Source organism: Caretta caretta, chromosome 2 (genome assembly GCF_965140235.1).
Source record: "Caretta caretta isolate rCarCar2 chromosome 2, rCarCar1.hap1, whole genome shotgun sequence".
NCBI lineage: Eukaryota > Metazoa > Chordata > Testudines > Cheloniidae > Caretta > Caretta caretta.
This window is the reverse complement of record NC_134207.1, coordinates 105,688,470-105,712,286: the sequence shown is the minus strand read 5'-3', so window position 1 is coordinate 105,712,286 and position 23,817 is coordinate 105,688,470. Positions and strand designations below refer to the sequence as shown.

Sequence of the window (23,817 nt, the reverse complement as noted above, 5' to 3'; positions counted from 1 at the left end):
TGGCCAAGTTAATACTCCCATTTTCCATTTTAGTATGCAGTAAGCTAGTTTTCTATGTTTGTTTCCTGTGGTGGTTGGTTTTTTGTTTTTTGTTTTTTTTTTTTAAATCTCACTAGTAGTAAGCACCTGACAGCTTCTTTCTCAGCTGCAGAAACCCTCCAGATGTATCCCATCAGCCCACCTAACACTTGCATGTGTGATTTAATGATTGTAGATTTCTGGAGGGGGGGTAGATATAGTGAGAATATTTGTGGGGAGGAGGGGTTTTCTGGAAGGGCTTTAAAGGCTTTGGGGTAAGGTGTGTGTGTGTGGGGGGGGGGGGGGGTGTCTCACTACTGATGTCAAGAGGTTATTTTTAAGCCAAGGAAATGAAATGCAGAAAACCACATTACTTCATTCTTAAGGTAGACTCTTTAAATGTTACACAAACTTCAAAAAAACCCCACCCCCCCCTACTATATATACACATCCATCAGTGGTCCAAAATACTACACATGCAGTGCATCTGGGTTAATGTTATGATGGATACCTTAATTCTTGAATTTCCTAACTTTTGTGTGTTTAAATTTTCAGCCTTAATGTTGCATTAGTAAAACTGAGTGTTAATTATGTAGCAAGTTCTTGTGATTAGTTTATGTAGGGAGATCACTGTTGAAACAAAAAGAAAAGGAGTACTTGTGGCACCTTAGAGACTAACCAGTTTATTTGAGCATAAGCTTTTGTGAGCTACAGCTCACGATGAAGTGAGCTGTAGCTCACGATAGCTTATGCTCAAATAAATTGGTTAGTCTCTAAGGTGCCACAAGTACTCCTTTTCTTTTTGCGAATACAGACTAACACGGCTGCTACTCTGAAACTGTTGAAACAAGTTTCTCTTAAATACTTTACAGAGCTCTTAGGTATATTAGAAGGGGGTAGCTAATTCTGATACTTCAGGGGTTGATCAGCCAGGGTCAAGAAGAAACTGTTTCCCAACATATTATAATGCACACCAGGCAAGGTACATTACATTTATGCAGACTTTTCTATCTTTCAGTGAATCATCTATGATCCACAGTTGTTGGAGATGGGATACCAGGCTAGGTTGGTTTGTCCTGGTATGACAATTCCTCTGACCTGACTGGAAATACTAGCTACTCTCCAGTTTGGCTGGACTCTTATGGCTAAAAAAGACAAGTTAAATACCATCTAGTCAGTGCAACTGTTCCTGGCAGCTGTGCGGTGCCAGCCTTTTAAATATTTAGAATCTAGTCACCTTTATTTTGTAAGCATGAAGCTTGTCAAAACATGTCTGAGAACTAGAAAGTTGAGTATGAGAACTCCTGTTTTCTTAGCTATCTTCTAATGATATGGCTTGTCAAAGAGAGCGAGTCAGGTGCATAAGGTACAGTGTCTTAAACTAGAGTGTGTAATTGGTTTGGGATCCAGGAGTTCCCGGTGGCAGATCTTGGAAGGGTGGAATCTGTTAATGGAGAAGGTAAGCAGAAGGGAGGTGCCTTTGTGTAAGTTCCCGAAACCATTTTCTTTGGCTTTTACTGACCAAGATGTGCAAGAGCTCCAAAAAAATTGCCATGGAACACCTGACAACTTTAATTATGCTTCCTCTGGACCCATCCTCTATTATCCTGAAGCAGATAATCATCTGTTTACGTAAACACCCAGCAATCTAGTATATTGCAACCTTTATGATTCAGATTTAGTCCTGATTGAAAACTAAGGGCAGAATTGCTCCAGACTAGTTAAGACTCATCTAAACCTGAATCTGGATTTAAGTTTAACTCTAAAGGAAGGATCTCAAACCCTGGAGAAAGTTGCTTATTTCCGTGGTTGCCCTCTGAGGAAACAAACAATCTTGACCCCCAGCTTGACATCCTTCATATCCCCAGAGAGCAAGTGGTCTGATTCTCAGACACTATTCCTGCCTTATCAGTATCAGAAATGAGTGATATTAAAAAAATTGACCCATGTGTCTTCTCAGTGTTGGCGACCTCTAAGCTTCATGGAAAATTTAAGTGGTCAGATTTTCAGCTGGTGTAACTCATTTTAGCTCCTTTGACTTCAGTGGGCACTATGCTGACTTACGCCATCTGAGAATCTGGCCCTAGAGCATTTTTCAACATCTGCCACTTGATTCCCTGAATATTTAATATCCTATGTTTGTCCATGGGGAATATTCAAAGCTATAGATTCTCTGGTTAAAAGCCTTTAACAAAATGAATGATGTTGTGAATGCGGAGAAGTACTCATAAAACAAGTCAGAACTGATTTCCTAGTGCAAGTGGCTTGCCATAGTGTGGTGATCTGATGTCTTTTCAAAGGCTAAATAAGGCAAAACAACAAGCAAGCTGTCTTTATACACTCTCATTCTCAGATGAGTTTGATTTTCTGAAATCTTTAATAGTTCTGCCTGAGTTCTCTCTTCCTTATCCCCCTCCACCTCTCCCAAAAAAAAAACCAACAGGGGCTTTATATCCTGTTGTTGGATGGGATACTGGGGGAAGGGGAACCTGTTAATATCTTTCCCTAGATAGATATGGAAGTATGAATTAATTTTTGAGTCTTTTTGTTCTTGTATGGTTTTCTCTAAAGGATTAAAAACCAAAATACCCACAGCCTATTGAGGCAGATAGTATCTGCATCTGTAGCTCAAGATAAACTTCTGAGCTCCAGGGTTAGGCAGGATTTTCAAATTCATAATCGGTAGTAATCTTGCCAGATCATAACTACTATTCCTTTCTGCATCTAACATTCTATATCCACTACTCTGTCAGGTTGTTGGCAAGCGGAATATCTTTTCCCCTTTTGAAGACGCTGTCTCAGATTACTGGCTTCTGGAAACAATTCTAAAAGGACTGTGCCCCCCCCCCCCCAACTTCTTCCCCAACCTCTTCCCTAAGCTTTTAAAAACTCCAGCTTGCTGGTAGGTCCCATCTTAGAAAATAAACATACATCTTACTCTTAATGCATTTCCTCTCCATTCAGATTTTAAAATCCCTCCTATTATCTTATTCTTTTGTGAAACCCTGTGCATAGCTATGGTGCTCTAGAAACAAAACAAACTTTTGGAGAGAAATCCGTACATCTGCGATGAGATATTCATTCACCATTACCACTTAAAGGGTGAAAACTGAAGACTTCTTAAAAATAAGAGTTTTTTTCAAAACCGAATCAGAAAATTATTTTGGGATCTTTTTCAAACGCGGACCTAAATGGAAGGATACGTATGGAGAACACAAGTCTCCATTTCTTTTCCATCTAGCAGGACATTCTGGAATATTGTAAGTTTTTTTTTTTTTTTTTTTTAAGTCTGTAATAACCTGGAGGAAGTTACTTGACTTTTCCACGGTATGCATCCGATGAAGTGAGCTGTGGCTCACGAAAGCTCATGCTCAAATAAATTGGTTAGTCTCTAAGGTGCCACAAGTACTCCTTTTTCTTTTTGCGAATACAGACCAACAGGGCTGTTACTCTGAAACCTGTTACTTGACTCAGTTGTCACTCTTGAAGGTTCTGGTTTTAAGATTTCTAATACGTTAAGTTTGTCTCTTGCCAAATTCTGTTTAAAAGGGGCAGAAACTTGTATCGTCCTCACACTCCAAGGCTATGGCTACACTAGAGAGCTTACAGCTGCACAGACGCAGCTGCGCTGCTGTAAACTCTCTAGTGTAGCCGCTCTAAGCGTTGGCTTAATTAATGAGTGGCCGTAGCTATGTCGGTGGGAGAAGCTCTCCTGCTGACATAGCACTCTCCACACTAGCGTTAAAGTTGGCATAAGTTGTGTCTCTCCGGGGGGTGGCTAATTCACACCCCTGAGCAACATAATTTATATCAATTTTAAATTGTAGTGTAGCCATAGCCTTACCTTATTTCCTCTTGACTAAAGGTACCAGCAGAAAAGTAACTGGAGAAGGGTCTTCAATCTTTCTAGAGTGGATATAGATCCACTTTGTGTGTTTTTTGTTTTTTTTGAAGTGACTAAAAGAAAAACCTCTTCAGGAGATGCTTAATTTCTTATTTTCTGATAAGAGGATTTGGCATATTTTAAAATTATGGTTAGGGATGTGATAACACCCCCTTGCAAACAGCACCGCAGTCAGGCATGTCATGTGCAATGACAAGTTACTAACAATATGAGGAAAAGTGACAATGTTCTGTTTTGTGAAGTTGATTGACCTTTTTATTAAAAACCAATACTGACTAACATCCTGCTACGATAAACAGTCACACTTATTACAGGCAACTGTAAAATTTAAATAGTAATAAACACAGTCGTTCTATTTATGTTATATCTACTATTCCACTTCATCCAAATCCAATATTCAGTTACTCAGTGTTCTATTAAATGTAGTAGTCAGATTTTTAATATGCTTCTAAGATTGACATTCTGATATGTCCAGTGCACAAAAAATAAAGCTCAGATAGAGTCAGGCCTTCCAATACAGAGCACAGCTCTTTAGAAACAGTGCTCTTCTCCTGCCCAATGAACACCGTGGATTAAAGACCATGTTTTGGATCTCTGACACGTGCAGAAGTCAAATCGTCCTCCAGCAATTCTGCCCTATTAAAAACAATTGCTAGGGTGGTGAAACACTCAGACAACTTGTGGTTTGTCCTGCTAACATTGCTGCTTGTTATGGGAACGGGTGCCTGGGCAAAAGACACTCACTGCAAAAAAAGCTTCTTTGCAAAAATCAATGTCACTACTGTACAAACACCTTAGCAACTGAAATATGATCTGCCCACATAAGCATTTTGAAATTGAACACACTTTTTTATTGCAGGTGTAAAATGTAGTAGTATCTTATAACCTTTAGCATTCCAGTAAAAACAGATTTGCCTTTACCAGTCCCCTTTAAAGAGAGTGAAAATTTTAGAGGACTGCTCTTACTCCCTTTTGACTTCCATGGGAGTAAGATAGGTATGTAAATTGGTGCTGGTCAATCCTCAGTAGCCTGATTGATCGATTGTAGCCTTATCCTAAATTACATAAGTGCTGACTTCTCGTTCCCCTGGAGGAAGGGGGGAGTTGCTCCACCCCCTCCCCTGAGGTGCCCGCCGCAAGCCCCTCCCAGAGCCACCAAACAGCTGTTTGGCAGTGGCTGCCGATCAGTTCTTTGGCAGTGCCCCCGATTAGCTCATCGGGCATGCCGTCAAACAGCTGTGGCTGGTGGGTACTGAGCACTCACTTTATTTTTTTTCTGTGGGTGCTCAGCCTATGGTAGATTATAATGTCCTTCTACAGTTGAGAGCTCCTTGAAAATCTTGGTCTTTGAAAGAATAAGCTTTACCTTTTAAAGCTGTATTCAGGTACACTGCAAAAAATGTGATGCTTTGAACCTGCAGGACGTTAACACGGATTTTATGCAAATGTTTTGGAATTCTTCCTGAAGCCAGATCGTATCTCTGGTAACTAGAGTCAGACTAAAATGAACTCTGTCAAAAACAATGTGACTAAGAATACGTTGATTTAACTTCTTGTTCTAAGTTTCAAAACAGAAGTGATTGTATCCAAACCAAATGTAGTAGGGTCTTGGAGAAAACCACAATGTGTTGCTGCCATCTTAAATTAAGACAGAATGCCAAAGCAAGATTGACTTCAGTCATTCTGGATTAGCTGTATTTTATTTCTGGATTTCCACAAATTCCAGTTGCAGGGTCAAACAAAAAAAACCCCAAAAGATTAATCTTTCATGTGAGCTGAAATAGCAGTTTATGTAACTGGTTCAATCAGCTTGTCCCCCAAAAACACTTGAGCACTTCAGGGCAGGTACTATCTGTCTTTGTGTATTATACAGCACCTACTACACTATCCGTGCCAAGCAAATAGGGTAATGTCTTCCCTGTTTTATTGTAAGCATTCGTTCTGATCCTGGGAAGGCTCCTTTGAGTGGTAACGTCTATGAAACTTATGGGTTCAAACCCTTCCTACTCTGAAAGATTTGTTAAGATTCCATCTTCCTCGCATGTACAGGGCCTACAATGGGGGCAGCACCAAGTACAGTGTTGTTTGTAATTGGGTCATGATCCGCTTCTGTGACCTGGCTACAGCAAGCACAGTTGAATTGTCCATGCAGCAGCGTTTCTTACACCACTGTGTAACTGTGTTTTCCGGGAGAACCTGGGCAGCCTTCAGGAAATGCACATGAGGCAACATCCCAGGATATGTGATGGAGTACCTGCCATATCGTTTAGACAAACTGCTACGGGGTCCTGTCTAACCTGGAAAGTACATACTGGAAAATTTAGTTGCTGGAAGATGGCCATGTGCCAGCCTGTTGCTGATGAAGGCAGCACATTGTTATTCATGTGGTTACCATGTTAAATACAGTTTCTGCAATTTTTGCCAGACACCCATTGGCTAGAACAGTGTTTCTCAACCAGGGCTACACGTGCCAGGGATGCAAGTGCTGAAGGAACCAACTAGGGGCAGAGCTCTTCTTGACTTACTGCTCACGCACAAAGAAGAATTAGTAGGGGAATCGAAAGTGGATGGGAACCTGGGAGGCAGTGACCACGAGATGGTCGAGTTCAGGATCCTGACACAAGGAAGAAAGGAGAGCGGCAGAATATGGACCCTGGATTTCAGAAAAGCAGACTTTGGCTCCCTCAGGGAACTGATGGGCAGGATCCCCTGGGAGAATAACATGAGGGGGAAAGGAGTCCAGGACAACTGGCTGTATTTTAAAGAATCCTTACTGAGGTTGCAGGAACAAACCATCCCGATGTGTAGAAAGAATAGTAAATATGGCAGGCTATCAACTTGGCTTAACAGTGAAATCCTTGCTGATCTTAAACACAAAAAAGAAGCTTACAAGAAGTGGAAGATGGGACAAATGACCAGGGAGGAGTATAAAATTATTGCTCAGCCACGCAGGAGTGAAATCAGGAAGGCCAAATCGCACCTGGAGTTGCAGCTAGCAAGAGATGTTAAGAGTAACAAGAAGGGTTTCTTCAGGTATGTTAGCAACAAGAAGAAGGTCAAGGAACATGTGGGGGAGGCAACCTAATGACAGAGGATGTGGAAAAAGCTAATGTACTCCATGCTTTTTTTTTTTTTTTTTTTTTTGCCTGTGTCTTCACAAACAAGGTCAGCTCCCAGACTGCTGCACTGGGCAGCACAGCATGAGGAGGAGGTAACCAGCCCTCTGTGGAGAAAGAAGTGGTTCACGACTATTTAGAAAAGCTGGACGAGCACAAGTTCATGTGACCGGATGCACTGCATCTGAGGGTGCTAAAGGAGTTGGCGGATGTGATTGCAGAACCATTGGCCATTATCTTTGAAAACTCATGGCAATCGGGAGAGGTCCCGGAAGACTGGAAAAAGGCGAATGTAGGGCCCATCTTTAAAAAAGGGAAGGAGGAGGATCCAGGGAACTACAGGCCAGTCAGCCTCACCTCAGTCCCTGGAAAAATCATGGAGCAGGTCCTCAAGGAATCCATTCTGAAGCACTTAGAGGAGAGGAAAGTGATCAGAACAGTCAGCATGGATTCATCAAGGGCAAGTTATGCCTGACCAACCTAATTGCCTTCTATGATGAGATAACTGGCTCTGTGGATGAGGGGAAAGCAGTGGGCGTGTTATTCATTGACCTTTAGCAAAGCTTTTGATACGGTCTCCCACAGTATTCTTGCCAGCAAGTTAAAGTAGTACAGGCTGGATGAATGGACTATAAGGTGGATAGAAAGCTGGCTAGATCGTCGGGCTCAACGGGTCGTGATCAATGGCTCCACGTCTAGTTGGTAGCTGGTATCAAGCGGAGCGCCCCAAGGGTTGGTCCTGGGGCCAGTTTTGTTCAATATCTTCATTAATGATCTGGAGGATGGCGTGGATTGCACCCTCAGCAAGTTTGTAGATGACACTAAACTGGGAGGAGAGGTAGATATGCTGGAGGGCAGGGATAGGATACAGAGGGACCTAGACAAATTAGAGGATTGAGCCAAAAGAAACCTGATGAGGTTCAACAAGGACAAGTGCAGAGCCCTGCACTTAGGATGGAAGAATCCCCATGCATTGCTACAGACTAGGGACCAAATGGCTGGGCAGCAGTTCTGCAGAAAAGGACCTAGGGGTTACAGTGGATGAGAAGCTGGATAGGAGTCAATAGAGTTTCCTTGTTGCCAAGAAGGGTAATGTCATTTTGGGCTGTGTAAGTAGTGGCATTGCCAACAGATAGAGGGACGTGATCATTCCCCTCTATTTGACATTGGTGAGGTCTCATCTGGAGTACTGTGTCCAGTTTTGTGCCCCATGCTACAAAAAGGATGTGGAAAAATTGGAAAGAGTCCAGCGGAAGGCAACAAAAATGATTAGGGGACTGGAGCACATGACTTAAGAGGAGAGGCTGAGGGAACTGGGATTGTTTAGTCTGCAAAAGAGAAGAATGAGGGGGGATTTGATAGCTGCTTTCAACTACCTGAAGGGGGGTTCTAAAGAGGATGGATCTAGACCAGTGGTTCCCAAACTTTAACAGCCTGTGAAGCCCTTTCACTAAATTGTGAAATCTCATGAACCCCCTCCTAAAAATTAATATTTCCAGAGATTTAAATTTAAATTTCCTCTGCACTCTGTGAGGCTCCTGCTGCTGGACCCTGTTGACCGCCCCGGTCAACTGAGCTCCACTGAGCTTGGGCTGCAGGCCCCGCTAACTGCTGAGGCTTGGGCTGCCAGCCCCAACTGCCCGGCCCCGCTCTCCCTGGGGCTCGGGCTGTCTGCCCTGCAGCCGGGTCCCACCTGCTGCCTCCAATGCCTGGGGTCCTCTGGCCGCCATTAGTGAAATTTTTCTGATGAACCCCAGTTTGGGAACCACTGATCTAGCCTGTTCTCAGTGGTAGCAGATGACCGAACAAGGAGTAATGGTCTCAAGTTGCAGTGGGGGAGGTTTAGGTTGGATGTTAGGAAAAACTTTTTCACTAGGAGGGTGGTGAAGCACTGGAATGGGTTACCTAGGGAGGTGGTGGAATCTCCTTCCTTGACAAAGCCCTGGCTGGGATGATTTAGTTGGGGATTGGTCCTGCTTTGAGCAGGGGGTTGGACTAGATGACCTCCTGAGGTCCCTTCCAACCCTGATATTCTACGATCTACATATTTGCCTAGTTTTACAACAGGCTACATGAAAAGCACTAGCAAAGTCAATACAAACTAAAATCTCATACACACAATAACTTGTTTATGTCCTGCTCTTTGTGTTATATCAGTGTTTCTCAACCTGGGGGGGGGGGGATGGGGGGAGGGTTTGGTTTATTTTATAATTATATGATAAAATGAGAGCAATTTTTCAGTAACTGTGTGCTGTGACACTTTTGTATTTTTATGTCTGATTTTGTAAGTAAGCAGTCTTTAATTGAGGTGAAACTTGGTATGCAAGACAGATCAGTCTCTTGAGAGGGGTACAGTAGTCTAGAAAAGTTGAGAACCATTGGGCTATACTAGCATGTATCTAGAGCCCAATCTGGTAATCTTGCACATCACTACTCATCTTTTTTCAGTCTTTGGTCTCCTTCCTGCAAAACTGGGACAAACCTCTTTAGTGAGGACCTTCAACAGCGGGACCTTTTAAGAATGCCCCTGAAAACTAATACTGAGGACTTGCTTACAGCCTAAATAGAACTGAGACTGATGGAGGGACTTCAGTGTTTGTGTTTGTTTGTCCCAGGATATTAGAGACACAAGGTGGGTGAGGTAGTATCTTCTATTGGACCAACTTCTCTTGGTGACAGAGAGAAGCTTTCAAGCTACACAAGGCTCTTCTTCAGCACAGGCCCTAAAGATAATTTATTTCATGCATGCAGTTACCACTTGCCTTCCTCAGTGGTCCCTTGTAATTCCTTTTTAATAGACTTGGTGTGTCTCTCTCACATCTAGCCTGTGGTTTAAAAAACAAAAAATGTAAATTCTTCCCTAGGAATATAATTAAGGACAACCAGGCTAAAGACCTTCCATGCTTCCTACCCCTACTGAATGCAAACCTCAGAATACAGGGTTAAACCTGATCCCTGCAGAATTTCTTCAGGCTCACTTCGTTAGGAATGTGTAAGAGAAGGTGGGTGTGGCACTCAAATCCCATAGCTATCCTGCCTGAAGACATCTCTCCTGCTTCCACCCTACACAGTTGTTCCCAATTACCAGTCAGGTTTGGTCAGATGTGAGCCTCAAATGACTGGCAGTTATTTGTGCTATAAACATAGGATTAAAAAGGCTCTGGTAGAGTGTAAGAGAGGGTTTAATTGAGTTTGTAACCAGTTAGGGTGTGTCTTCACTGGAGACTTAACTCAGGCTCTCACCTGGGTTTTATCTCAAATCTCCCTACCATCCACACAGAAAAACCTCTGATCCAGATTTGAAGATGGTTTAAATCTGGCTAGCTGTGATAGCTGCCAGGGGGCTAGGACAGCTTAGAGTCCAGGCTTCACTTTAACTCAGGCTGAATCCCACCCATTTTGCAATGAGGATGCAGACTCCTCCAGTGCTTTCCCACAATTCCCCTCGCCCCTAAAGGACAGACAAGTTCCCTTGCAATTGACTGGGAAAGAATCCTAGAACATCTCACCACAAAGAACCATAGGGTATGCACCCAGATACACCCATAAGAGGCAACCTTCACACTCAGGCTAAGCTTATTCCAGTGCTCAGGCCTGGGGGCCAATCAGCTGGGTTAGCTGTGCAATGAAGACATACCCCAAGTGGCATGGTTGGCTGTAAAGGTGGCTTATATCCATATGGTTCAATCTCTGTTAGTAAATGTCAGTTAAGTTCTTGCTGCTGCTTGAGGCCTAAGCTAGTTTGGTTGCTTTCCTGCAATCGGTTTGGTGAACTGGCGTTTATTTGCTTTCGGCATTGGTGATAAAACACTAACTGTGTGTGTGGTTTATGGCTGGCCCTCTTCATCAGAGCTGTCTGTGTAGCAGGACTTCTAGAGTGTATCGCCCCACATGCTTCTTGCACCATGCTATGAGTATGTCCTCCTGCTGCTCTGTTCCACGCTGAAGCAGTGTGGCATAGCTGTTCATGCTTGTGTTGCCAAACTGTTTGTTTCAGTGCTTTCTGGGCTTAGTTCAGCCACACTTGAAAGAGAGGAGCTGCTATGAGAACACAACTCAGACTGGTTACAAAAGCTGAGTTGAACTTCTGGTGTCGACAGGGCCTACCTTCCACCTTGATGCAACCATAAATAGAACTGTTAGCAAAAGTGAAGGCTTTCATTCAGTGTAACTTATTGATTGAGCCTAAGAGTCCCAGTCATGGACGAGGAACCTGTTGTGCTAGGCGCTGTACAAACATAGATCAGAAATACAGTCCCTGCCCCCAAAGAGCTTACAGTCTAAGTAGAAGGCAAGAGATGGATACACACAAGATGGGGGGAGTACAAGTAAACAATCAGGCAGTACTGGTCAGCATGATAGGCAGTGGTCTCAGGATACATGAGGTTTGGCTTTACCCAGTACCCAATTATAATGTATTCATTTCTACCAGACTTTTTACTAGACACTACAAAATCATTAGCCCCTCCCACTCGTTCCACTAAATATCCATTTGCTGAAAGCTGATTTTTGCCACTAGCTCCACAATATGGTAAGTGTAATTTATTAGGTAATCGATGGATAGATTTTTATGGCCACAATTAATTATTTGGATGAGGCTGCCACTTCTTCATGATCAACTTAGACCATGCAAATGCATAGTTGAAATACTCAGACTAAAAATTCTCACACATGAAGAAAACCAGTCTCCTCCTTATTTATATTCCCATGCTGTATCCGTCTCCATGGTATCTGCGTACCTTCCAGTGTTAAGTCAAATAAGGAGAAAATTAAGGAGACTTGGCCATGTAGAGCGTGTGGTAGGGGTGTGGTGTCTTGTTTTTGTTTTGATTTTTGTGTAAGTTCATGTTCCTTTATTCTGTTTGGGGAGACAGAGCCAAAGAAGCGCTCCCAAGGAGGAAGGAAGGGGAAAAGTCAGTCTTCTCAGCATTCTTTCCTTGCTCAGCTGAAGGCTGACAGAGCTGGAGTTCAAGTACCTTATGTGACCTTATTCTTCAGGTCCTTTGCTAAAGAGGGAAGTGAAAGCCTCATATTTCTGATGTTTGTAGGGATGGGGGGAGAAGGAAAACTTCTTAAATATTTTGTGTGTAGACGGGAGGGGAGTGGCTTTGTATTTCAATGTGTTTGTATTTCAGTAGCTCCTAGAGGGAACCAAAGAAGTTTGGGGGCTCCCATTGTCGTAGGCACTGCACACAGACACAGTGAGACTGGCCCTGCCTTGACGAGCGTACAGCCTAAGTAGACAGACATTGGGAAAGAAAAACGGTGCAGTGGCTTACCCAGGGTCATCCAGCAGATTAGGGGCAGAGCTGGAAATAGAACCCAGTCTCCTGACTCCTACTCTATGGTCCTGTGCACTAAACCATGCTGCCTCCAAACGCATGAGCCACGACTGCTTGAGCTAATGCAGGGGTTCTCAAACTTTTGTACTGGTGACCTCTTTCACACAGAGAGCCTCCTAGTGCGCCCCCCCCCTTATAAATGAAAAACACTTTAAAATATTTTTAATACCATTATAAATGCTGGAGGCGAAGCAGGGTTTGGGGTGGAGGCTGACAGCTCATAACCCCCTTGTAAGAACCTTGTGACCCCCCCCCCGAGGGGTCCCGACCCCCAATTTGAGAACCCCTGAGCTAAAGGATTAGTTCCACCATAGCATTTGAGAGTCACCATTGCAGGTGGTCATTAAGGAATGAAGCAGCATTCTGAACATTCATAGAATGGAACACAGTTTGAAAAATAACCCTTTACGGTGTTACTCTTCTGTTTCTCTCAACGTGGAGAGATGATGCCCATCATGGCACACATACCATTTAGGGGCCTATTCATTACTGTTGGTAATGTGAAGTTCAGCGTATTTAAAAACTGAACTCTGGACTAATTTCTGATATGAATAAGAGTAGGACTTTCAAGAATGCTCAGTAATGGCCGGCTTCTGCCCTCATTCAAGTCAGTGGGAGCAGACTCCCATTCAAGTCCACAATAAAACTCCCTTTGACTTTAACGGGGGCAGAATTAGGCCATCACTGACTGACTAGCTGTTGTCTGTGCAGTGTACAGCATAAGCTGAAGCCCAGGTTGTTTTTCTTTCTGTATCTGAGATCCTGCTTCATGAGAAGTAGGTGGTTAACGTAATTCATGTTTATTGCTAAATGTTGGTCTTTGAAGGGGTTGTAAGTCTTATTAGAGAGAATTGTCTAAACTCACAGCTAGCAATAAACCTTTAAGGTCAGGCAGGGAAATAGCACTTAGTGCTTCATTTTTTTCACTCTCCCATAAATGTTTTGAATGGAGCATTTTAAACTAGTGTGTGTTTGTGTTGGTTGGTTGCTTGCTTTTGCAGCCTATGTTGCTCATGGTGAGAAATAAGCTACGTTTGGGTCAAGAAGCTGTGAGTCAGAAACAGAGCTTTCATTGCTCTGTCCATAAACTACACACATTTTCAGAGCTCTTGGCCTTTTCCACTTTGGTGGCTATTTTATTGTTCTTGGCATTCCTTTATTATGGAAATGGACCAGAGTTCCTATGTAGCTTAGTTTGGGTACTTTTTGCTGTTTGTAATTGCAGATAGTCAAGCTAATGGCTGGCTGATCTTTAGAAGGATCTTAGGACAGGATACATTGTTTGAAAAGCAAACATTTGCAATTCTCTCTGTTTTGTTAGTCATTGGTAGCCCTGTCAGACTAAATTATCTTTAATCCCCTTTGTTCCTCCTCCCACTTCAACTTCTGCAATATCAGTTGGAATACTTGCACTAGGTAAGCAGGTCAAAGTACATTACTGTAATTCATTGTTCAATAAACTAACAATTCTAATAAATAGATTAGTTTTCTCTAACGAAGGATTGTTCTGGTGGTGGCTCTCAGTGGAGTCTCAGTTCTAGTTTCTCTTTGTCTGATGTGCTAACTCTAACATTTGCTTTTATCTTAGTCATCTTGAACTATCTGCTTTGCTATCTTTAAAAGCAGTTAGAATTCAAGTTCCTGGAAGATACAGGGGGAAAGGGAGGCTATCTGGAAAAAGTCTTCATGGTTGAATACAATGAAGTATTCAGTCTTCAAGTTGTGCGCTACTGTGAAATCTATTATTACAGTGATACTGTTTATCAGCTTCATTAGGGAGGATGAATAGTCTGTCATCTGCAGAAGCTTTTTTCTCTGAAAGGAACCCTTTGGCAGTAGTGCTGCAGTCTTTGTATATCCCAGTATAACTTAATCGACCAAATTACTACAATACTTACCACTAACCTTTTAAAAAACAAACCCTTCATTACCTCTTAAAATTTGTGGAGTTCTCCTCAGCAACTTCCCTTCTCTTACTGCTTCCTGTGGTGTCCCCTTATAGTGGTGTTGTCTTAATTTAGACTTACGCTTACTGCAGTGTAGCTGTAGCCATGTTGGTCCCAGGGCTTGAGAGGCAAGGTGGGCAAGGGGAATGTCTTTTATTGGACCAACTTCTGTTGGTGAAAGAGACAAGCTTTCGAGCTACATCCAGCTGCCTGAAGAAGAGCTCTGTGTACTTCAAAAGCATGATGTTCCATTGATGTTCCATTGAAATCAGCAGGGCTTTGCATACACACAAAGATCTACATGCGTGGATCAGCTTGTGGGATCGTGACCTTAGACAATAATCTGTTTAGAGTAGGAAATCTGCATTTATCTGTATAGCACCATAAACGTACATGGTGCCTAACAAGTAGTAGTGAAACAAATCTGGATCAATTGACACTTAATCAACAATATGTTGGTCCACAACGCTGCTATTTTTAGATTCAAATAATCCTGAATTTGTGGAATAGAAGGTGTGGCTAACTCTAATTGCAATCGGAAAATGTTTTGTTCTTGTCACTTGAGTTTAACATGTCAGTAATCGGTTCCACCTAAACTGGTGGCATGTAATACTCATCTGAATCTAGCAGAAAAGAATGTGCAGTCAGCTTCTTTCCACTAAAAACACTGCCACGTACTCATTTGTATTAACCTGCATTAGTGTGAGTAACATTTTAAACTACGCATCAGTGGAAGTAACATGCCACTCAAACTTGGAAACTTGAACAGCATTTTTGATTCCATTGAAATTGGATCTATTTTGTTTTGGCTTTTGTGCATTTGGATGGGTAGTCTGGATTGAAATCTAAACTAGACCTAGCTGTTCATATTCTAAACAAGCAGCTTAATTTGTTGTTGTTTTTTGGACTAAATAAGCATTTAAATTAGCATTGGGGCTAGGCCGTGATCAAAGGACAGGATTTTTCAAAAGCACTTAAGTAATTTTAGGAGCACAGTCCCTACCAAAGTTGTTAATTTCCCCTGCTTCAGGATCAACAATATTATTTCAGACCTGCGTTAACGTTATCATTGGGCTGTCTTAACTATAGAACAAAGACATTTGAGTTGGAGTGACTTGTACAGAGCAAGTTGTCTTAACCAGGAGCTTCATTTAATTAAACAAAAATAATTCTTGGATTTTGAAGAACCAATTGTGTGTGGGGTAGGGGAGGACCCTTTATTGCAGGGGTCTCAAAGTCCTGGCCTGCGGGCCATCTGCGGCCCGAGAACCTCCCCACTGCGGCCCGCGGAAACTTTTTAAAGTTCTTTCATCCGGCCCTTGTGGCTACCTGCTGAAGCGGGGGCCGGAGGGGAGCCCGCAGGAGAGATTCATGTGCCCCTCCCCCCAACGTTGCTCCATCCTGCTGCTGCTCCTGGGACCCTCCCAGGGGTTGCACTCTGCAATGTGTCATTCACCCTGGGCAGCTCAGCTCCCTGGAAGCGGTTCCCTATCCCTGCTGTTGAGGAGGAGCGACCCAGGCTGCCGGCTGTCTGCTGCAGGCACTGCCTCCCACAGCTCCTATTGGCTGGGGGAGAGGGACAGAGAAACCATCACTAGTCCCCAGGCAGAGTCAGCAGGGGGTGGCATGAGGCCAAGGGAGCGAGGGAAAAGGGTGGGAAACGGGCTGGGAGGTGGCATGAACACCATCTTCAGTGACGTTATTGGCCAGCTGGGAGTATTTGAGGACTGGCACTGGCCCTAAGGTAAACTGAGTTTGAGACCCCTGATTCAGTGGGTGTTTTTTGAGCCTGTACTGATTGACTGTGATTCTGGTTGACAGTCATAGTCAAAAAGAAACTTGACTGAAAAACCTTGACTTATTAGAGATGGGCTTGAGTTTGCGTACAGATCAAAACTTCCCCCGAAGTTCAGGGTTGAGGCTCTTTTTAACGCCTACAGAACTAAAATGGGCAGATGCTTTCTTGAGTGTCTGTTTTACCATACTCCCTTAGAAGCCTGGAGACACACTTTCATTTTTTGAAACTGAAGTCTAGTTGAACTGTGCTGTTTTGGTGAAGCCAAAATGTTTCAAGGAGCCATGTTGACAAAAACTCTGTTGAAATCTCTCTCCTTAGCTTAGCGGTTAGGGCACTGGCCTGGGATAGTAGGAGACCAGGTTCAGTCTCTGTTCTGTCTGATCCAGAGTGATCAGGGATGAAAAGCTCTGCTCAGTCAGGCAGAGCAGGGATTTGAATGTGGATCTCCCACATCCCAGGCGGTGCCCTCCCCACCAGGCTACATACGTGCTCACGCCCTCCTTCCCCAATTGAAAAGCTCAGGTTTTGATCTGAAACCCGACATTTTGACACAATTCCGCTTATGCAAAAACATTGGAAAAGTTTTTTGTATTCGTTCCAGTGGGGAACAGAAACACTTGGAAACTTTGGAATTGTCCTCTGGCCAGCTTTACTGATCAACCTATGTTACAAAGAGAGAGTCTGGTTTCAGTGGGCCTGGCGGGCAACAGGAGGGAAGATGAGGGTAAATCCTTAGGGTTCTGTCAGATATTTCTTGGGGTGGCAGAGAAGGGATGAATCTGCAAGTGGACCTGAAGTGATTGTTCATGCTTACAGCTTCAAGTTAGGTTGTCTTCTATACCAGGACATCCATTTGGCCTCTCTCTGAACATTGAATGCAATAGCACTCTGCTGGTATCTAAATCCTTGTGGAAAAATCCAATAGAATTTTAATAGTGATGAAACCAATCAAGCTCTACAGAAATTACTCTTAAAAACAAAAACCACAACCCTCCCCCCCCCCCCATAAAATGCAGTGGAAAATCCTCATTTAGAATTCTAGAGATTGATATCTTTGTGCAGAATTTTTAGTCCAATCTTAAGCCTCCCTTGTGCCTTCCCAATCCTGAACTGGTTCAAGAGCTAGAATGGCTGCCAGTGTAACTTATGCAGTCCTACAGAACTAAGTTATAGCAGCCTGTAACCAGCTGCCCAGAGGCAGTAAAACTGACTGGAATAGCCTCATGCTGTGGCCATGCCCTTCCTGCCAGAGGACACCCTCTACACCGGGGCTTGTGAGGAGTCCTCCAAAGGCAGTCTGAAGTTCAGGCTCTGAGGAATTTTTGCCTGCTGGATATGACTTTTAAAACCCCTTTATGCCACTCTGGCCCCTTTACCCAATGTGCAGGTACAAGGGTAAGAATCCCACTTAAAATTTTTTAAACTATGTAACAACCCCATAGATACATAAAAGTGAAAGTATATTGGATGTCCAGTTTCACAATCAGTGAGACTAGTTTCACTTCTGTTTGGTCAGTTCCCCTTTTATGTTCTTAACAATGTCTTCGTTTCTGATGTTGCCGAGGAGTATTTATTTGTGTAAGGGTTGTTTTCATTGGTATTTAGGAAGCAAGTGTGGAAAATTTTCTGCTGGGGCCTTAAGTCTTATAACAGCTGTTCTTTATACAATTGTTTTGGGTCAAACTTAAATTAACAGTATTCCTTTCAACTGCTGCCGTGGATCAGGGTGAGAACATGTGAAACTTTGTATGTCCCACAAAAATTGTAGCTCTTTAGCCAGCCATAAAAATTGATTTAATGGAGTGGCAGAATTCAAAACCCTGTAACGACTCACTTGGAATCTGAAGAACTTTTACTCCTGGGACTTGAATACCAAGAAACTATAGTGCAGTGGTTCTCAAAGTTTTGTGCTGGTGACCCCTTTCACACAGCAAGCCTCTGAATGCGACCCCCCCCCCCCCCATAAATTTAAAAACACTTTTATGTGTTTAACACCATTATAAATGCTGGAGGCAAAGCGGGGTTTGGAGTGGAGGCTGACAGCTTGTGACCCCTGATGTAATAACCTCACAACCCCATGTGGGGTCCCAACCCCCAGTATGAGAACCCCTGCTATAGAGCATGTAGAAATTGATGATGTCCCTTTTTAATGAAAGACTGTACTCTGTACAACACTTACCTCTACACGTCTTGTGTGGGGTTTGTTTGTTTTTGTTATTTAAATTCATTGTGCTATTGATGGGGAAATGTCAAGGATTTTTTTAAATGACTTCAAACAGCTGACTAGCTATTTTTGAAGTTGGATGTGAAGAATGTTTCTCTACTTTGGTTTGAGAAGAGTAATTTTAGGGACACCAGAGATACTGCTGTTGAACAGTTGAACTTAAATGTCAGTTCTAGTAAAATCTTGCTTTATTAGCTCTAGTGGAAATGTATTATTTTTTACAAAAAGTAACATTTTTTAAATGGACTCTTTTAAGAAGCTTGTAAACAAGCATTGATTTGTAATAGGGATAACATTTTTACAAAGTAGTCTGTTCTAGCATAATACAAATCCGGTTGCAAGAGTATAATCTGGGAACTGTAGACTTGGAAGGACACAGTCCAGCCATGTTCAGTGTAGGGGAGAGGAAAACAACAAACGCTCTATTAAATTGCACAACCTGATTATTTAATTGTAGCATTGTCCACTCACGTCCTTTCTGTTTCCCGTTGTAGTTTGGGGCAGAATTCCGAAGATTCTCTCTGGATCGTTACAAGCCGGGAAAGTTTGAAGACTTCTACAAGCTCATTCTTCACATCCACCACATATCCAGCATGGAGGTGATGATTGGATATGCTGATGTTCATGGGGACCTTCTTCCTATTAATAATGATGATAACTTCTTCAAGGCTGTTTCGAGTGCAAACCCGCTGCTCAGAGTTTTTATACAAAGACAAGGTAAAATCTTCACATTTATTAAGTCTTCAGAGCCCTGGGTTATCTAATCCTTTATTAGTGCTAGTAATCACATTGCAGTAATGCCCAATGGCTGCGGAGGGATGGGGTCTGCACATACGTAGAGGAGACAATCCCTACGCCAGAGGTTCTTGTGATCTCAGAGATTTAAAACAGACAAAGAGCCTGTGATGGGGATATACCTGCACCAAGGGTGAGACGCTCCGCTCTGCTGGGTGGTGTAAAAGGGTCAGAGTAGTGTACAAGGACCCTAAAGTCTCCCCTACATGACTTCCCCAGGCACAGGAATGGTGGAGATGGCCATAAGGCAGCCTCCCCCTCAAAAGCCATGGTATGTGGGAAGGTCAGAGGTGGGAGGAGCATGCTGGGGGAAAGACCACAGCACTGTGGCCCATAGGGCAGTCTGGGAAGACGGCTGTAACCTTAGGCAGGCCTGGGGAGGGGAGTCTGTCTCCTCAAAGTTACTCCAGGGACTTCTCTAGTACCCAGAACATCACAGGAATGGGAGGGTGCAAAGATGGTTTAAAAGTCCCCTGAGCCTTCTCTCTCTCCCTGGGCTGCGAGTTTAGTATTGCACGTCTTGGGGGTGTGGCACAGAATCTTGTGCCAATGTACTACTTGTATCGCTCTCCTGTGATTTAAAAGGAAACCCAAATGTTGTACCATGCCTAAGTCTTCATCTTCAGATATGTCTTCAAGACTTAGCTGTAGCCGACTGTTTCATGCCCTTATTGAACAGGGGTACATGCACATCAATCTCTTTTGGAAAGATTGAGTTCTGACGCTAATTGGAGGCTTGCTTAGTGTGTAGGCGTGGCTTTAAGGGCAGATCACTGAATTAAGGTGATCTGCTGTGTGTCTTCAGATGTGGTGTTTTTACTAACCTCTTACTAGAGGTCAAGCAAGCTGGACGCAGAGATGTGTAAACATCGGGATGATGTCAGGGTTATTCTCAATGGTTTTCATATGTTTGAGTAAGATTAGTCTAATGTGACACAGCACTTTATTCATCCAAGTTTTTTGATGGGTAAATGAATATTAAAAATACTGAAGTTTTCAGTATTTTAACTGAAAACAAGAGAATTGCGTAACTGAAATCAAAGCAGTTCTTTAAAGATTCAGTTTTTGCCAGTAACTCAAGAGCAGTATGACTTCAACCCTTCTTCTCTACTTCAGTTTTAAATCTTGCTTTAAATATTGTGAGCTGCAACACATGATTTCATTGTTTGCTCAGATCTGGCAATTTAATAGTTTAACAGACTGCCACCCTCCTCCCCCATAGTTTAATTGCAGGTAGTAGTATAGAGCACAGGGTTGGAAGTCAAAACTTCTGTGACTTGTTGCTGGCTTTGTCGCTGACTTGCTCTGTGACTTCAGGTCACTCTGGGCCAGATTCTCCACTACCTAGGATCTTGTATATTCACTTACACTCACTCACATGGATGTAAATAAATACACTAGAAGCCAAGCAGTGGCAAGCCCAGAGTGGTTTCTTCAGTTCATACATGTGTAAAATAAGTGTGTGGGGAAGGGATGAGTGTGAAAGCTCTTGATTGTTGCTTACCTTCCCTCTCCCCCTCCTGCCCCCCCCCCCCATCACTGAAGCTGGACGGGAGATCTGTTACATCTTCCTTCTACAATGCACATTTGGTTCCTAGGCTGTTAGATCTGTGTGGTCATGTGAACACCACTGGTGGGCCAAGTCATAAGAAACCACTTCTGTGGCTTTGTCATGCCTGTGTCAGTTCAAGTTTATTCACACATCTCTAGATCAGTCCTGTTCAAAGAGCAGCAGTCCGCGCTTAGCTTAGATATATGCTGCTGAAAGCACTGTGTTTAACTGAACTTGGTCATTGCATCAGTAGATCTGTAGGGCATCACTGCTCCAGTGATTTATTAATCAAAAAAGTAGTCAAGTGGGGAAAATAATGCCTCAACTTCTGCTCTTCAGTGTAAAAGCAAAGTCTCCGGCTGTGCTAAGCTCTTAGTCCGGGGTGGCCAACCTGTGGCTCCGGAGCCACATGCGGCTCTTCAGAAGTTAATATGCAGCTCCTTGTATAAGCACCGACTCCGGGCCTGGAGCTACAGGTGTCAACTTTCCAATGTGCAAGGGGGTGCTCACTGCTCAACCCCTGGCTCTGCCCCAGGCCCTGCCCCCACTCCACCCCTTCCCACCCCCTCCCCTGAGCCTGCAGTGCCCTCACTCCTCCCCCTTTCTCTCCCCCCCCCGCCCTCCCCCGCCTCCTGCACACCATGAAACAGCTGATCAGGCGATGCGGGGAAAGAGGGGGAGGCGCTGATTGGGGGGGCTGCCAGTGGGTGGGAGTCGCTGGGAGCAGGGTGGGGGAGCTGATGGGGAGGCGGGGGGCTGCTGATATATTACTGTGGCTCTTTGGCAATGTACATGGTTATATTGTGTGTCCTTCTCAGGCTCAGTTTGTCTCCCCTGTCTTAGTCAATTGTCTCTTCCAAAGGGATGTGAGTGGGTGCTTTTATTGAAGGGACACCATCAACCGGAAGTGTAGTTGGTAAAGAATTAAAAGTCGTTTCGGTTTCTACACCTGCTTCTGAGTCCTCTGCCAGTTTTGGTAGCTTTACGGTTGCACTTTCTTGTTTAAATGTGTTTCTCTCCCCTGTTATGTGAAAGAGCCACACTTAACAAAAGAGGAAATTGACTCTGCAGGGGAAACAGGAAATTGACTCTGGAGGGGAAACAGTGAAACTGACTATAAGCTCTTACCATTTAGCCACACCTGAAAGTTTGCTCTGTGTGCATTTTCAGTGAAGCTAAGGTGAGCACAGAGAACTCTGGCTTAGCCTTTTCATACATGAGAATGTAATATAGAGGGATTTTAACCTTAAAATATTGATATTTTAATAATAAAATAATAGATATTTGGTATTTGTGGAAACTTACTACTTGCTTGTGTGCAAGTGAGCAGTTTATCTTTTTTTTCCCCCCAGGATAGAGCCTTGAGAAACCCTATGTCAGCCAATACTTAAGGCATCTCCTGAAATGTCTTTTTACTGTTCTTGACACCACCTCTTAATCCTAGAATCATAGAAATGTAGGCTTGGAAGGGACCCTGAGAGGTCCTCTAATCCAACCCCCTGTGCTGAGGCAGGACCAAGGATGATACCTAGACCATCCCTGACGTGTTTGTCCAGCCTATTCTTAAAAAACCTCCAGTGGCAGGATTCCACAACCTCCCTTGGAAGCCTGTTCCAGAGCTTAATTATCATTACAGTTAGAAAACTTTTCCTAATATGTCACCTAAATTTCCCTTGCTGCAGATGAAGCCCATTACTTCTTGTCCTACCTTCAGTGGACTTGAACAATTGATCGCTGCTCTCTTCTTAACAGCCTTTAAGTATCTGAAGACTGTCATCAGGTCCCTTTTTGGTGGTGTTTTTCTTGGTTACCTCAATTATCTCTTACTGTCTTTCACACCCTGCTTTTGGTGGCCTTTCCTCACTCTGTCTGAGGAGTGGCTGGATATGCTTATCTTTAGAGCAATGCTGCTTTTTCGGATGGAGGCCCGCAGTGCAGTGCAGAACCCCTCCATCCTTCTGCTCCTTCTTCAGCACTCCCAGCTCAGGACCCAAACTTGATTTGGGGGGTGGGGGAGGGGAGGAGGGAGCAGTGGGGCGGTCCTTTTTCTTCCCCTTTTGCACTAACAGTGTAGGACCCACACTTCAGCTTTCCCACATCAGGACTCCCCTTGGTGCTGATCATTACTACTTCTCCTTAATTGACTGGGAGATAGAAGTTTGTTCGGTTGAGGCCTAAGAAGAAAATATTAGTCTGAAGTGGTGGTGGTGGGGGACATATGACAGCAAATTGGATTTCCTAATTCATTAGAAGCTCAGCATCCTTCCTTTTCTAGCCAAGTGAAAAGTTTAATACACTATATCAGTGACACACAGCTTTTTTTCTTTTGTGTTTATCTGTTTTCCTCATTTACAACTCCGCTATCCCCATTCCCCTGACAAGTGGATGTTTAATACATGAAAACAATTTAATTATTTGTGTGGGCAGAGGGACTTCATATTTCTAATATTCTAGTTTCAAGCTCTACTGGATTTCCATGAGAATTCAATGCAAGAATAAGGTCAGATTAAAAAAACAAATATGTTGTAATTGTTAGTCTTCTCACTTGGCTGCTGAGGCTACGTCAGCTCATTCTTTTCCACCCCCTCAACTTGCTCTACAGTCAGTTTACAAACTCATGCTAACATAGCTCGTCCCTGACCAGGGAAACAAGTGTCAGCACCTTGTTAACAAGAAAGATTCTTTCTAATAAGGCACCCAGTCAGCATTCTTGGCATGCTGAAGGTCCCACTCATGTCACAGGGAGTTTGGGGTGCATTCGGAATGCAGGATTGGACTCAAGATTTGAACAGTAGTGCAGAAAGGGCTTTGGGTAATGTATTCTGGCAGACAGTACCAGTCCTCCTTCTAGTTCACTAGGTTCCTTGAGACTTATCTTATTTTGATACTGGTATGATTTTTTGTAGCAACCCACAAAAGATTTGTACTTGACTAATACAAGTGCAGGTTTTAAACTGGAAAACTGTTACAAATACACAACTTGATCAATTCTCTTTTGACTTACCTTCTGAAGGCATTAGAATCAGGTCCTCAGGATGGTGTAAATCAATGTAGCTCTCTTGACTTCAGTGGCTTGATGCTGTTTTTTGCTAACTGAGGATCTGGTCCCAAGAGTCTATTTA

The 23,817-nt window shown here is 43.4% G+C and overlaps 1 protein-coding gene across 1 annotated transcript in view; it reads left to right on the top strand.

The window, feature by feature from the left end:
• Positions 1-23,817, top strand: part of PARD6G (par-6 family cell polarity regulator gamma) — a 109,612-nt gene that overhangs the window by 2,843 nt on the left and 82,952 nt on the right. Inside the window, exon 2 of the mRNA XM_048840050.2 lies at positions 18,843-19,065. Within this exon, the coding sequence (XP_048696007.1) occupies positions 18,843-19,065 (223 nt within the window). The remainder of the gene's footprint in view (positions 1-18,842; positions 19,066-23,817) is intronic.